The following is a 16,453-nucleotide window of genomic DNA, read 5'->3' as shown; positions in this document are numbered from 1 at the left end:
GGCGATCTGGGGCCGCAACCACAAGTTGGTTGCGCCTCCGATCAAGACGCGAGGTGGCGCGGGAGTCCGAGTCATGGGTGACGATCCTCGTTATCCCTCCCCTTCTCTCTCGACCTTTTGACCACCTCTGATATTTTTCCAACAATGATTTGACTTGCACTGGCTTGCATTTGTTGGGTCCGTGGCCGTAGTTGAACTCAGATTAGAAACATGGCGTGGCGTTGCTGCGTCTGATAGCCTCCATTAGTGGACTCTGTAGGATCATGCGGCTTGCCTGATAGAGTTAATCAGGGTTGACTCAAGCCTGATGGAGCTCATTAGGCTCATCGCTGAACCACGGTGGCAATAGCAGAGCTTTGGAAAAATAATCAAGTAAACTTTTTGAATTTCTCAAAAAAAGCCAAATCAGTTTGGTTTCTTTGACGAATCATCCTCTAAAGATGTAACATCGTTGCTACTGTTATCTTTGTTTATGTCACTGTTTCAAGTTCAGGAACTACAGCTGTAGAATAGGATAAGCAATTAGCCCAGCTCTTTGGTTACCTGAGTAACACAATTTCTTTTTGCCTTCCAACATTATCCATACATACGCTTCGTGTCCTTAAACCAATCACTGGCTGCAAGCTCCATTAGATAGCTTGCAGCAGGTATCTGTAAATTGGATATTAGCTTATTAAAATTCTTTATATTATCTGACATGCTATAACATACAAACAAGAAGATTTAGACATTTGGTCATGTGGGAAGTTCTTGCTACGAACTTTGAAAAGCTTGTTGTCAGGTGCTGCTGGTTTAGTCTTGGGGTCCATTTTATTAGGCTTCTCATCCTTTTGTGATCAAGACACATCAGCCATGCTCCTTTGCAGCGTATTAATGTTATCCTACTATGACAATGTGTATGTTAAAATGGAAAAATGGCCTCTTGTTGCAGCCATGTCACTCTGTTCTTGATGGGAGGAAGAGCCAAATCATAGCAGGAAGGCATTGTTTTGATGGGCCGTGGCATGCTTGTCTTTGAAAGCTCCGGTCTTGATCTCATGTTATTTTAAAAAGCTCTATCTTTTAATTGTGGTAGGCTCCAGATTTAGACTCTGCAGGTATTTTTATAAACAGCAGACTCCAAATTTAGCGTTCTACGTTATGTTTATCTATTAGTTGTTTTATATAGCCAGCAAAAAAGTAGCTATTTGACATGAATTAACGTGTTATAAATAATTTAAAACTTGTCTGTCTTACAAGTTAGATTTTTCAAGGGAATGCCTAATTGACTTTTTGAGGAGACACCTTATGTCTTATATTGGTACTGTGCACTTTCTTTTGGAGTCAAAACTATCTGTACTGCTTGTTTATTGTGATAGATTCCATTAATTTTTCATTTCTAATCATATAATTTGGTCAAGGTGTTTACTAATGTTATATTTAAATAACTAATCAGTACATGAGGTTTGTTGTCTGTATTGTTTCAGGATATAGCATTGTCAGTAGTATTGTGCTTCTGAATGGAGTTGTCTGAATGGAGTGCATTGTATTCACTGGTTGTTTTTTAGCACTTGATGCATGCCTCGATCCAAAACTTCATTATGTGAATTAAAGTAAGTTTGAGGCAACTTTGATCTATGTTTCACGGCCAACCTCTTGTAGGAAGGATATGTTGCTCCTACTACTTTTGTGTGCCCAGTGAGATCTCTGAGGTGGAGGTGTGTTCGGTGTCATTGATCCGTTGTAGACACTTTGTCGAAGTCATTCTACAGGTGGGACTGACATGTGGTTGGTTACTGTCACATTTTTGCACTATTTTGTGCCGAATTACTATGTCCTGATAGTCTCTATTTTGTTACCCCTTATTTTGAACGATTGCAGATGGAAAATGTGAAAGAAGAACAATAATAGTAACATATATGATTTTGATTACTCCAAGGCATTGCAGGATATAGAACTTCAACAAGTAGTTTGCTAACTGGACTCTATATTCTCAGTACTTGTTTTTCTTTTTCAGTCTTATGTGTTGCACTCATAGTTAAATTCTACATCTTACATTGCAGCAATGGTGCTTGCTAGAAAGGAAGATTAAGGTCATAACCTCTAATGGTTTCATTGATTCTATTTATCTGTAGCTGACTATGGCTTTTTCCATGATGTTCGGTTGACAGGCTCTCGTGCCAGCCTCTGACTTCAGTCTGTGCTTATTCTTAATCCTTGAACATGTGGTATGAAAAATTGCATCCTGTCCTTATATTATCTCGATTGATCCGTTCCTCCTCCGCGTTTCCTGACTGGGCGCAGACTGTCGGGCTGGGGTTTATCAGATTGGGGGAATTCGATTGCCCTGCTGGATTTGCAATATTGAGTTGAGAGGGTTCCGATTGAATGGGTTCTGGATGAAGAGGTTGGAGCAGTGCCCATCCTCCTCCTGTCAAAACTTTGAAACTTCTCTCCCCGTTCTTGATACACAATGTTACCTCGGGCCTTTGATTTCCTCTTTTGCTTCGTTTTATGAAGAGTGCCTACCTGATTAGAACTGTCCAAAGCTTGCTAATCATGGGATAGCCTTGTTCTCTTATTGAAATGTATCGTTACTGAATTAGGTCATTAAAAGTGTATCAACTTAGATAGGAAATTCAAGTGCAGACGTTCAAGACTCCACCTTCATGTATTATTGTCAGAATTCATTCTTCTTAGATCATCAGTGCAACTGTTGTATAGGAGACTGTCCGACAAGCTTGAAGAGGGGTTGACTTTAAGAGAAATAGGAGATTTTAGATTGGGAAGGCTTCTTTAATTTATATTCTTCTTGTTTGATACTAATTCGTAGTGATTACTTGGTCTGAGCCTCTGAGGTAGCTTAGTTCCAATGGTGACATATTTTGTTTGCTAAATCTTCATACAAGAAGAGTTTGACAAGTTAGCAGCTGGTGGTCTTCATGTCAGATGTGTCTCGATATCTAGTCCCATATTTAATACTGTCTAAACCTTCTGGTAGGCTATGTATGTAAGACGCACTCTTAAGAAGAGGAGAAAATTAGTATTAGTGGCGCATTTCTTTCGACGGGGCGCATATCAAAATTCTTTCTCGAGTATCTCGATGGCTAGAAAAATCTTCCTTTTTTATTGTTTTTTATTTTCGAAAAATGCGTTCGATCGGATCTCCTCGTCAACCAAGCGATAGTTTACGAGCGCTTGTGCGAAAATAAGCAAGTTACTCTGAAATAAGCATTTTACAATGTTGGCCAAGCTAAATATAGAAAACCAAATCGTTCCATTGCTGTCACTAGGATTCAAGTAACACATTTCAACATTTGAAGCATCTATTCATCACGAAGTAACTTGTTTAAAATGTGGATAACCCAAAGATCACATAAGTTAACTACCAACCACACCATACGCTTCACATGCACAGTTGCACGTCGCATACAACCAAACCAGCAGGGTGGTGCGCTGCACCTGGGCCCATGCCGACACCTGCAACGGATTGACCACCATCAATGACCAAGACCCCGAATTAAACACGACAAAAAGAATTCAAAATTAAAAACCCACCCGATTACCTCCGCTTCATTAACGTTCTAATCATTCCGCTCGCCCGCGGCCATTGCTCCCCTCCCTCCACCCCTCCCCCCCCTCCCTCCTCCCCGCCTCCCCAACCACCGCCTCGGCCTCCCGGATCCCCCTCGGGCCGCCGGATCCGGCGAGGCAGATCCGAGGCGGCTCCGCGGAGGATTCCTCAGGTCCGGGTGGGCGCCACCTTGCAGGCGGGGGGCGTAATTCCGAGAGGAGGGCGAGCCGGGAGGCGCGCGGGGGTGGTGGATGAGCGCGGGGAGGCCCCGCCGCCGCACAGCGTAGGAGCGCCGCTCACCACTGGGAGGCGCTATGATCGAGCAGTTCGTCAATTTCGTCATCCGGCCGCCCCGGTACGCGCCCTGTCCTGTCCCCCATATATCCCGAGCTGCTGCATTGGTTGCTTGTGTCTATTACAGGCGCATCAAATGTGCTGCTGCATTGGATGTTGCCGTGTTATTTTGAAAATTAGAGCGCCGCGGGATGGATGCTAGCGTTAGGTGCAGCCGCAGGTCCGCAAGCGTTGTTGAAATGTTAGCGTTGTCGATGGATATTGAGGCCGAAATGTTACCTGCAAACGTACAATCTCGAATTCCAACGGAGGATGAGATCATGAGATTGAGGATAGTTAGTTACTGGTTTCTGGAGGTCTGCATGTGTCCTTTGTTATGTTAATGCAAATCTGTACCATGTGCTATTAAAGCAAGAGTTAGGTACGGTTGCAATATTCATTGGGGGTCTTCTGTTTGTCATGTTATGTGTAGTAGCTGAACTTGCATGAGCATGCCGTATGATGCTCATAGCTGTCAAGAGTCGCTTTTTGTGTTAATGTATGCATAAAAGAATAAAGTTTAACTGCCCTGTTAATGTTATCTTCTGCTCGAGTCACAAATTTGAGATCCTGACTGAGGAGAGATCATGTGTGAATTTTTGGCTTCTATTACTTGCTGGTGCTCTTTTTCTTTTTGTTGCAACCTTTTTGGAACACAGCTGTAAAGTGTTGCTTTGTTTAGGATGTATGTGTATGATTTTTCTGCAGCATTAATTGGAACATGGCATGCTTCTTTGTTCCTCACATTTCAAAGCTGAGAATCTCATGGAAGATATCCTAATAGGCTGCCAGTGCCTTGTATAGTTTTGGTTGCAAATATTAATTTGATGTAATAATAAAGTTAGCTGATCGATGGCTTTGCACCTTTTGCATACTCATTGGTATCGTTTTGTACCTAGTCTTTTCAAAATGCAATAATGATTGGAGTCCATCAAAATGTGAAATTCATTGAGCTAAAAAAAGTTAAATTCATTGAACAAGTTAAGGATTCATCAATGTATCTGGTGTATTGAGACTGAATGGATTCTAATTTGCAGATCAGAATATGATCCAGATCAGTATCTATGGGACACAGAGTTTATCCTCGCAGGACGGAAATACAAACGACTAGACTTGGAGGCAAGTACGGAGATCAATTATCGAGGTTTTTTCTGTCTTTTATTTGCTGAAGGGAAGTTCGATGGCAACTATAAGCTTCTTTGTTGATAACCTTATTGTTATACTTGTACCTGGCAGCTTACAAATGCAAGAGGCTATATCTTAAAATGCAGCCACTATGTTCCTGCTTTTATCCCAGAGAATACTGCTCTCCCATGTGTGGTCTACTGCCACGGAAATAGGTAGGTACTCAACATGTCTGCTCCATGTTCCATATGTTTGATGATTCATTGGGTGATTCCTTCTTTTAAGATTCTGATTTTGTGCAAGTCGCTTTATATTGATACACAAGCCTTTGGAAAATCATCTATTGAGTTGGTAGCACAAGTTACAATTTTCTGCTCCTCTTTATTTATATCACACAGCACCTCAAGCAGTCACTGTATCTTTTGGAATATTAAACAGGCTTTGCTTTGACTCAATGCAGTGGATGCCGAGCGGATGCAAATGAAGCCGCTGTAATACTGCTTTCTTCAAATATCACTGTTTTCACACTTGACTTTTCTGGGTCAGGTCTATCAGGTGGAGATTATGTCAGCCTGGGTTGGCATGAGGTACATAATCTCTATCAATGTTGTTCTTTGCTTATTCTACATTTATATTTTGGGTGATCACACACTTCTGAAGTCCACAACAATTTACTTCTAGAAAGAGGACCTCAAATGTGCGGTGTCATGTCTACGGGCCAATAAGCAAGTTTCCAGTATAGGCCTTTGGGGGCGATCGATGGGCGCTGTTACAAGGTAATTTTTAGTTTTGGATAAAGTTCATTTTTTTACTTGGTGCGAGATCTCTCTGTTTTACTTCATATGATTCATAATTCATTATTTTAAGAAGCACTGTGTATGAAGAGACTCTTGATTCTTCCATGCTCTTTTCAAATGATATTCTCAACATTGTTTTCACACTTTAATTTCATGGCTCAAATATTTCATCACCAATTGATGGATGTCCCCTGTAATTCATTACAATATTTTGTATACAAATGTGATACAGCCTACTCTATGGAGCAGAAGATCCCTCTATTGCTGGCATGGTATTGGATAGTGCTTTTACTAATTTGTATGACTTGATGATGGAACTTGTCGACGTTTACAAAATTCGAGTTCCTAAATTCACGGTATGCCCAGCACTCCTGCATGTGTTACTTTTGTGCAACTACAATACTACCACAAGAATGCTGTAGATGTGCATTGCCATAATAAATGGGGACTTATGGTTTTCACATTTTTAACTTCGAAGCATAAGCCAATAGGACGTACTTTCTTTCCCTTTATATTGAACTTTCACCTATGTTATTGAGTTAATAGATGAATCTGCATGCTCGCCATTGGACTAAATTCGGGAATTCGTAAAAGGATGAGGCAATTGTTAGATCTTGTGATGTTCCATACTATCTTCCTTCCTTACTAGCACAAGGATAATTACTTTACTTGTAAAGTTTTAATGGGTTGTTCTAAACTCTGTCCTTTCAGGTTAAGATGGCTGTACAGTACATGCGGCGAATTATTCAGAAAAGAGCCAAGTTTGACATAATGGATCTTAATGTTTTAAAGGTACATTCCTAAACCTATACCATATCCCTTCATTCATTAATTTGGCACCCTGTCACCCTGAATCTTTAATATAAAACCATAGAAGAATTCAACTCATGATGTGTTATGGCAAGTGGGCCGGCCACAGGCTTAGGCCCACGAGCACAGCAGCTCATGAACAGTGCCGCGAATAGGAGTAGTTGGTTTCTTAGGAAAGAGATAAGTTAGATGGATTTGGGTAGGAGGTTAGGATATTTGCTTAAGGGTCAAGTCAGTCGTCTCTATAAAAGAGACCCCATTGTATCAATGAAAGGCAAGGAAGAAGTAGAGGATTAATCTTAGAGCCTCCAGCGTGAGGGCGAGATCCCATCTACTACCTTCCCTATCTTAGTAAAGTAGCCATATCAACTTTGGTATTCAGAGCCTTTGATCCTGCAACCTTTCCCACCACAATTTTTTTTCTAGATTGGATCTGTTCCTGTTGCCCACAAATCCCAACCAATTTTCCACCCTAATCCAGTTCAGCTACCACACCTAGATTGCATCTGTTCGCCACCATGGGAGAATACATCACCAAAGAGGACTTTCAAACTGCTGTCGACAAGATCGCCGCTGCAATTGACTCCGTGATGGCATCCTTTCTGCCGGCATCCTCGCCAACAGCATCCATGGGAACCACATCTGTATAGTCACGGTGCCGTGGGCCTGCACGCCGTCTCCACCAACATCGGCAGCAATGGCAGTGGTGCCAACTGTGACTGCATCTTCCACCATCGCTGAGATACTCGCCAAGATCGACTCCGTCTTCGCATCACCACCAGCATCCCCGAGTGGCAAAGCGATGCCAGTGGCGCCGCCAGCTACTCCGGCCCTGACGTCCAATATCCTGGGGCCTGCGGCAGCGTCTCCTCCACCAACAGCAGCAGTGACTCCACCCACGCCTCCACGACTGCGGGCCATTGCCCCCGCACGGTTATCGTCATCCTTGATCCTGGCTGTAACATCTACTCTGGCGGCATCACCACCGACTGCAACCTTTGCCGCATCAGCACCAATGCAACTCCAGACTGTGCTGCCACTAGCACCTCCAGGCACAACGGCCCCTACCACGACAATCGCGACAACACCGCCTTCGTTGACTTTAGTGCTGGCAACATCTGCATCAACATCATCTGAATCTGTGCTGACGATTCTGCCCCCGCAGGTGTCGTCCATAAGCCAGCTGCCAAGTCTTGGGGCGGATGTTGTGATGTCTCGTGTTGACAGACGCGCGCGTACCATGCGGCATTACAGCCGCCGACCGCACCTCCATACTGTAGCACAGATCGGGCTTCGGCAACTTCTTCGTATGGGCCTGCGGTCGTATGACACGTATGGCCACCGTCACAGGCTGCACCTTCATTGTCGCGCGCCGCATCAGCCTCTCCATCGCCTTCAGCACATCTTGGGCGGACGCATCAGGCCTCCCAGCAGAGAGACGTACTTGCACCGCGGCCTCAGATGCAAATGCCCCCTTCCGTGCCACCGCCTACAACACTCCTCCCTGGCTTTTCACGTGCGGGGCCACATCAACACTTGCACAGGATTTCATCTGTCTCCGCGCGCCTCTGCATGCTGGGGAGGCAACTCGCTGCCGGCTGCGCCCCATCCTCTTCGCTGGTTCTGCCTCTGTCTGCTGCCGGGCTCCACACTGCATCATCCATGCCTGAGAACCAGACCTGGAGGCCATCGGGTGGGATTCGCCTCCCCCAAAGCTGCAGCCACCTTGGTGTGCTGGCTCGGCGCAGGGCACCAACTCCCCGTCAGCTGTGGTTGGCCATGGTTGATCCTGCAACTCACAATGCACAGACCTATCACCGGCGTCGACTTGGAGCTAGGCATCTTCAGATTCGTTTGATACAGGAGTTTGGGCCTCTTCACGTGGGTAGCGACACAATTACATGACTCGTTGGCCAGACTCGGGACAGGAGTCGGCTGGGCTCAAGTTTCAGCATCCTGTCTGCCGCTGGCATCCTGTTTGGGCCTTGATGTACACAGACAGCAGGATTAGCCCAGGGGCTTCTACGTGCTGGGTCGTGTCCTGCTAGGCTGCTGCAGACAGCTGTGTGTGCTGCTTGTGGACCAAGGGTCGTGGCGTTGCCTGGTGTACCATGCTGCTGTGTAGTGTCTCCAACACATGACGACGTCAAACTTCTTCAGCTGCCAACTGCTCAAACGTGCTTCTTCGCCACCGGGTTCAAGCTGCATAAGATTCAGCAACTTCCGGCACCATTCAGATCACATGGTCTGCAGTCCTGAGCATTGCCACAGCTCGAGGACGAGCTGTCTTCGAGGGGTAGTGAAGTGTTATGGCAAGTGGGCTGGCCACAGGCTTAGGCCCACGAGCACAGCAGCTCGTGAACAGTGCCGTGAATAGGAGTAGTTGGTTTCTTAGGAAAGAGATAAGTTAGATGGATTTGGTTAGGAGGTTAGGATATTTGCTTAAGGGTCAAGTCAGTCATCTCTATAAAAGAGACCCCATTGTATCAATGAAAGACAAGGAAGAAGTAGAGGATTAATCTCAGAGCCTCCAGCGTGAGGGCGAGATCCCATCTACTACCTTCCCTATCTCAGTAAAATAGCCATATCATGATGGTTGTACAAACTTTTTTTTTTGCTTATACAAGTTATGTTTATATTTTGCATTGTATGATTGTATCCATTACTTACTGCTGTAAAAATAAATATAACAGACCTTATAAATGACAACAATAAGCTATTTGTTAGTTGCTTCTAATATGGCAAGGTCATAATGACTAACCACATCTTCAGATTGTAGAATTGGCATTTTCAAGTTTCCATGTGGGATGTTTAACCATAGAATTTCCAGTACAATTCTGGAAAAGAAATCCATTTCTTGATTTGGCTCCAATTTATTGTGATTTCCTCAGATTGGTCTGAGCAGTTTTAGGATTGAACTTTTGCATGGTCTGAGCAGTTTTAGAATTGAACTTTTGCGTTATCTTTTTCTCCTTTTTATCTAAAAGCTGCTCCACTCAAGAATTTCCAGTTTCCTAACAGTGATATTTGGTTATTGCCAGGATTTACATTTTTCTGGTTCTTTATTAGTCTGCATTATGTATTATTGACATCTCCGTATGCTGTATTTCCTGCACAATTCCTGTTACTTTTAAAGAACCTGCTCATACTTCAAATTGATCTAACTTAAGCGTTCTCTTGTTCTTAACCAGTTGGCTCCCAAGATGTCTATCCCTGCATTATTTGGACATGGCTTGAATGATATGTTTATTCAGCCTCACCATTGCGAGCGTATTCACCAGGCATATGGGGTAAATGTTTATGTAGCTTACTTTATAAAGGTCGAAGGGCATATAGATGCCACATGTACTCGACAATATGGAGATTACTAGTTGACTATTGCTGCCGAAGAGCATGCTAGTCATTCTGTTAATCATTGCCTGGTTGTATGCAGGGGGATAAAAGTATAATAAAATTTGAGGGTGATCACAATTCCCCAAGACCTCAATCATATTATGATTCAGTTTCAATATTCTTCTACAAAACATTGCATCCTCCTCTGTTGCCTGCAGCACGTTCTAATAAGCTACATATGGGTGCATTTAAAGTTGGTAATGTAACCAATGAGGTAAAATTCACGAAACACCCATCGCAGAACTCAATTTGAACCTGGAATTATCTATATGGTTTGACTCTAAGGAATAGCCTTTGTTTTTTGGCTGCTCTTGCAGAGTTTCTTCTTTGAAATCATCAATGGTCTGCAGCCAGCTAACACTGCTGCCTGCAGTTCATCGACAGATGCACCTAACATTCCAAATGGTGTGGTACAGCTCCTTTAGCTGCTTCCTTGTAATGTTATAGTAAGTGGTTGTATACTAACTGCTTCACCTGAAATTATTCCAGCTAAAAGATCTGCAGTTGACTTGCTGTCAGAAAGCTTGAATCAGCTGTCTGTTAACAACGAGACTGACTTGGTAGGTTTCTTGATGTTTTCTTTGTGTCTGATATGAAGCCTTTTTTTTTTCTAACTCTTTTCCTTATCTGTATTCCATTAAATGCAGGATTTCCTTTTAGATGAAAATCGTAGCCTTTCAGAGATGGATGGGGATAGTGTTGGATCACGTCTGCAGGTAAAAAGTTCATCATATGACTACGAGTTGGTTTACCAGAATCTTGAACCCTGTATGCTTTAGTCAAGTTTAGCATTATATACATGTGATATATTTTTCCTTGCCTTATCTTGTGCCGTCCGTTGCCTTGTTTTAAATTAGCTTATCATAAGATATGGTGGTTACGCTTTATACCAAGATGGCTTATCAGTGAATGCCATCAGAAACACATTACAGTGTTAAGAACTGAGGTTTGATATACTCGATACTTGCCTTTTGTGAATTGACTGATGATAAGTCTTCCTTTCTTATAGGATAAAATTAGTAGGCACAATGAGGAGTCCTGCTCATACACGAGCTCTAACAGAGAAAGTTGGGGCAGATGTTCATCTTTAGGAGCGGCCAGTGATGATGAGTCATCCTCGGGGGATAATAACGATAAGCAGGAGGTACATTGCCTCTGTTGCTTGACAACTTAGTAATTCAGTGCTTATATCTTAATTAAAGCTATAGTTTTCTCTAGCCGACTTCTTTCAAGCTGGTGGCATTTACTCAACACTTCGAAATGATTAATGCAATAAAAGAAATCTGATGTGGTAATTGATCTATGCATCGTAGAATAAGACAGTGAAGGCTCTGGCTACGCCTCAAAGACAAAGCCAGAGGAAACCATCTGATAAAGATAAAGCTAAGGAGAAGAAGATCCGAGCACTGTGGAAGAAGATTAAGAGCGAGAAGGTGGAGATGGGGGACAGTCTATCACAGCGCTTCAGGATGTGCCTCGGCCAACCTGCTCGGCACAAGAGGAACAAATCGTCTGGAGAGCTTACAACTCCATAGCCCTGACCCTGACAAGCCTGCTTGAACCACTGATCGTCCTGATTCTGACGGATTGTCGTCACTGCAACACTGTAACCTGTAACCATAGGTGAATATACGTAGGTTGACGCCACGATCGCGTGCCAGGATGCTCGGAAAGCTGAGAGGCGCGCCCTTGTACCATCCGCTGTAATTGCCTGAAACAAGTGTAACTTCCACCTCTGACTTGCTGTCACCTGTAACTTCCTTACCCCACTTTTGCATCTTGTAGATTGCAGTGTGACAACAGCTTGTTGGTGAAATGGAATGGGTTTGGTGTTCTCACCTTGTACCGCCATTTGTTCGTAATTCTTTGGACATCTTGTTCGCTATTTTGTATTGTTTGAACTTTGAAGGATTAGTTAGACACGAATTGTGGAGCCTTGCACCTTGCTTGGTGTGGTGTTGAGGTAGAATGTGAGTGCCTGAGTTGCGTCAAGCACCCACCCATATCTGTTCATAACTTGAGCATAAAAAATAGTCCGTTTATTTGCTCTTTGAGCAAGAATTTTTTTTATAAAAAAATGGTAAGCCATTTTTACAAAAACAACAAGCAATTCCTAATGCAATATAAGCATTTTTATACCATAAAATTCTTTTTAAAAAATGCATATGCAAGTGGAGGCCTTATGCTGAAGCTTTTATGGCAACAACACAACACGATGCTATCGATGTTTAATCTAGATACTCAATTTAAAAATTCGGGCTTTTATAAAGTTATATAAAAATTAGGATAAAATCAAGGCTCAACATGTACCCGGGAAAAACATAAATCTCATTAGAGGTAAATTGGATCAATCGAAAAGGTTTGGGGAAGTAAATTGAGTCTAGATTTTATTCGGTTGCTTAGATGGCCAAAGTGAATCCGTAAGGATAGTAAAATATTTTTTTTTCTAAAAATGATAGTTGCATGCACATGCATGCTAGAGTGCGAGAGCATGACCCTCGGAAACGAGCAACGTGGCAGTGTTGCGCGCTGACGCCAGCTGCAGCTGGCAGGAGAAACGTTTGCTCGGAGTGTTGGCGCGACGCGGGCGTTTCGCGCGCCCGCTCTCGTCGGCTCCCCACCGCCCTCGGCGCCGAACACGCCTGCTTCGCCACCCCATCCATCCACCACCAGATCCCCCGCGATCGAGCGCATCCTCTCCTCTCCCCTCCCACCGCAACCCGGTCCTCTCTTCCCCCATCCTCCCCTTCCGCCCCGTAGGCGCGTCCCCCCTCGTCGATCGCCCTTCTGCCCCTGCCGTGGCGTGAGTGCTGGAGATCCATCCGGAATTCGATTGGCCTCTTCGTTTCTTGGTATAAGGAAAACGGTAATTAACTCGATCTTTTCTTTTTCGGCCTTGCTTCGACGGATCGCTCGTCTTGTTCCGCGGAATCTTTCTCCCCGATCCTCTGGTCCTTGTGTGCGGATTCGTTTATTTGCTGCTTGTGGAGTCCCTCTCGTTTGCAGTTCATTTTCCCCAAAGTATTTTGGCCGCGTTAGGAGATTCATTCTTAGCCTACATTTGGACGTTGTTAACTGTTCTTTTGTCCTGACGTTTAATCGCTATGTTGTTCCACATCTCCACTAGCAATGTTGTTGCTGTTTTATCTAACCTAAATCAGAAATCGTACATGTTTTGCATCCGCCACGATTTTAATCACCATCGTTAATGTCTCATCCTGAATATTATTTATATCTCCAGGCACGGAGGTTTTGCCACCATTCAAAATCGTCAAGATTGCGGAAATGGGAGGTGTAATCGGTGGTGACTCGCCAAGGAACAGTTCACCGGCAACAAAGTTAGAGAGGAAGATGGTTGAGGCCATGCAGCAGAGGGCACTGAAAGGAACTTCTGTGAAATCTTTCAACAGTGTCATCATGAAATTTCCTAAAATTGACGAGAGCTTGAGAAACTGCAGGACCATCTTTCAGCAATTTGGTGAGCTTTACATTACCCCTCTATCTGGACCAGCGCTATGATATATACCATGTCATTTAAAGTCAAAACTTGGAAGAAAAAATTGATGTATAGTTGAACTATGTAACCAGAAGCAGCACTGAAGAGTTAACCTGAATGATAAACATTTGAGAAAACTAGCATGACCAAATTGTCTAGCTCAATCAAAATGAAATCACATGGATTCATTTGGTTCTATCCAAAGGAAAGCAAAGACATTTTCTTAAAGAGTACTGCTCCACAAATGACACATTCTTCCATCCAACCACACCAGGCTTATAGGACCATAGCCTGCTGCTGCCTTTGGTCATAATGAGGCCTGGTCAGATGAATGCATTGTACTCTCTTTCTCCGAAGGTACCATGGCATCCTGTTTCGTGTACATTGTAATATTGTATTATGCCAACGAGTGACTTCAGGGTGAAATCAACCAGATGAAACTTCAGGCGTACCTTCTTCATTACGGCTTTATTTGGAAGATTTAGCCATTTAGGGAAACTGCTCCTATGAAATTGAATCCACTAAAATAATTGGGCACAAGATAGACTGCCCAAATTTCTGTCCCAATTTACCTTTAGCAAGGGGATTTTGAGCCTCGACATGGTTTGACACCCATACGAGGAATTTGTTTTGTCATCCAGAATTACCCTGTCTAAATGGACTATAATACTGTCATTATTTCATTTGAAATTCTCTTTCATTCTTGAGGCATTTCATCAAACCCTTTTTCGTATGTTCTGACAAATGTACTTTTGTACTTATGCAGATGAAGATTCCAATGGTGAAATAGATCAACAGGAACTCAAGCACTGTTTCCAGAAATTGGGTATCGAATCTACTGATGATGAAATAAAAGATCTGTTTGAGGCATGCGACATTTATGAACACATGGGCATGAAATTCAATGAGTTCATTGTCTTCCTGTGCCTTGTTTATCTTCTCAATGATCCTGCGGTGTCTGAAGCAGTATCCTTCATACAGTAAAAAATATTTACTCTCCAAAGTTTGATTTGGCTCATATTTTTTAGCACAGGAAATCCACATAAGGCATTAATTTTCTCAAAATATTCAGAGTCTGTTTATTTCTCTATTTTAATGGAAAAATAAGATATTACTCAAATTGTGGTATGTGCTTACCTGATATTTGGAGTTAATCAAGGAAATTGCTTCATATGATGCATATATCGTATCAAGATTTGTTTCTTTGTGAGAATTTGAAGACAAAAAGATTGAAAGAAGTTAATACATAAAAATTACCTTCTTGAAGGTCATTGTATAATTTTTATATTAAGTTATATAAGGGCTCTTAGGAGGATACCTTAGACATTTTTTGAGCACTAGACATTCTCTAGCTGTGATCCTATTTTACTTGTTTCCTTGTCCCTTTTTTCTATATTGTTTATGTCCTTGACATGATGCTTCAGAGAAAAAGAATGGGATTAGGCAGTCTTGAGCCAACATTTGAGACACTGGTTGAGTCATTTGTCTTCTTGGACAAGAACAAAGATGGGTATGTCAGTAAGAACGAGATGATACAAGCAATAAATGAAACTACTGCAGGAGAGCGCTCTTCTGGGCGCATAGGCGTGAAAAGATTTGGTTAGTTATCTTTTCACTGGCACCATCATCTCACGACCACATCCCCTTATCTTCTCCTCTGTTAGTTTCTAGGTGTTTTTTCACTATAACCACCCGATGTTGGCACGCCAGTACTTTGTCAGTCGTCTTCTCTTTGTCATGCCATTGCTTTTCTTTTTTCCTTTTAGAAATCAGTGATCTGATACTTTGGTCTGGGTGGATAGCTCTTTTTCTCTTTTTGAGGTCATGATGGGTAGGATGAAACTGCTCATAGCTTGTTTTTTTTTCTTTCTTCAGCTATGATAATCAAAGATAGATAGGCATTTTGATAAAAGATAAGTTAGGACTTAGGATCAACTTCATGCTTTCAGAAACTTTAAATTATTTTGAAACCAGTCCAAGACTCCCATCATTGAAGACTGATGCTTACATTTGAAGATTTCCCATATCGTATTCGAGACAAAGATTTCCCATATCATTTCAGCAAAGCTTAGGGTTATTCAGTGTTCATTGATGAAAATGGTTACTCCAATCCAGTTAATACTGTCTACTACATGTATATGTTTGGCCTAATATTTACTCTCTTGGTGTCTCCAGAGGAAATGGATTGGGACAAGAATGGCACAGTGACCTTCAAGGAGTTCCTCTTCGCTTTTACTCGGTGGGTGGGGATTGACAATGAAGACGACGACGAGGAGGACAATGAATGAGCGTGCCAACTGAAGATTAGGCGTTCTGATTTGGCCATGTCAGCCCTTAGGAGGCCTCCAGCAGCTTCCTCCGCTAGTACTATAGCTGTTCATGTTCCATGGTGTCTAGCTGATCGTAGATGCTTATGTTCGCATTAATAGAATGAACCCCCCGAGTTGTTTCTAGTTATGGTAAGATTTTACTGATAAAATATTTACATTGTTGAGATGATGTTCAGTTAGGTTACCCTGTTATTCGGAAGTTTGGAACATGTTAAGAAAATGCAGAATTGCAAAGATTAGCGATGCTCTGTCCTTTGATACTGGCTGTTTCTCTACATCCAGTATCTTTGTAGAATTTTGGTCACGGCCAGACGGCCAGTACAAAACTTCGAGTCGCTTCAGTAGCAAAGGTGTTCAAAGACGTGTGCAGTAGGATAGAATCAGAGTCTCATAGTCTGTCATAGGCCATGAGTGAAAGAGCCACTACAACCTCACTCTCAAGCTTAGGTTCGCCTTTGCCGGCCTGCTCGTGAAGGACTGGAGGAATCTTTCCCAATCCGGCCAAACCCTTGCTGTACAAGGCACGCCGCTGCACAGTGTCATCGGTGGAACATCTTTCCTGATCGAGGGGCAGATAATGACTTGGGATACAAATTACAAAGCAGGAGGAATCGAA

The 16,453-nt window shown here is 42.9% G+C and overlaps 2 protein-coding genes across 5 annotated transcripts; both read left to right on the top strand.

Annotated features, from left to right (window-relative positions):
• The first annotated feature begins 3,603 nt into the window (after positions 1–3,603).
• Positions 3,604–11,862, top strand: LOC117862088 (uncharacterized). Of its 4 annotated transcripts, XM_072291469.1 has the most exons (14): positions 3,604–3,908; positions 4,924–4,998; positions 5,116–5,226; positions 5,472–5,598; positions 5,693–5,787; positions 6,041–6,164; positions 6,520–6,600; positions 9,810–9,908; positions 10,052–10,225; positions 10,329–10,416; positions 10,501–10,571; positions 10,659–10,727; positions 11,021–11,155; positions 11,325–11,862. In XM_072291469.1, the coding sequence occupies exons 1-14, from the start codon at positions 3,868–3,870 to the stop codon at positions 11,544–11,546; spliced, it is 1,512 nt and encodes a 503-aa protein (XP_072147570.1). In that variant the 5' UTR covers positions 3,604–3,867; the 3' UTR covers positions 11,547–11,862. The 4 variants fall into 4 exon arrangements, with proteins under 4 accessions (XP_072147570.1, XP_072147571.1, XP_034601506.1 ...); XM_072291470.1 differs by lacking the exon at positions 3,604–3,908 and having other exon boundaries at positions 4,919–4,998; positions 5,558–5,598; XM_034745615.2 differs by lacking the exon at positions 3,604–3,908 and having other exon boundaries at positions 4,924–5,030; positions 5,123–5,226; positions 5,558–5,598.
• A 658-nt stretch (positions 11,863–12,520) lies between these two features.
• On the top strand, positions 12,521–16,076 carry LOC117862077 (probable calcium-binding protein CML21). The gene is made up of 5 exons (XM_034745593.2): positions 12,521–12,877; positions 13,253–13,489; positions 14,274–14,473; positions 14,932–15,106; positions 15,683–16,076. The coding sequence occupies exons 2-5, from the start codon at positions 13,297–13,299 to the stop codon at positions 15,793–15,795; spliced, it is 681 nt and encodes a 226-aa protein (XP_034601484.1). The 5' UTR covers positions 12,521–12,877; positions 13,253–13,296; the 3' UTR covers positions 15,796–16,076.
• The last annotated feature ends 377 nt before the right edge of the window (positions 16,077–16,453 follow it).

The sequence above is a fragment of the Setaria viridis genome, chromosome 1, assembly GCF_005286985.2.
Source record: "Setaria viridis chromosome 1, Setaria_viridis_v4.0, whole genome shotgun sequence".
In the NCBI taxonomy this organism is placed as follows: domain Eukaryota; kingdom Viridiplantae; phylum Streptophyta; class Magnoliopsida; order Poales; family Poaceae; genus Setaria; species Setaria viridis.
The sequence above is the reverse complement of the archived record's forward strand: the minus strand, read 5'-3'. Positions and strand labels throughout refer to the sequence as shown.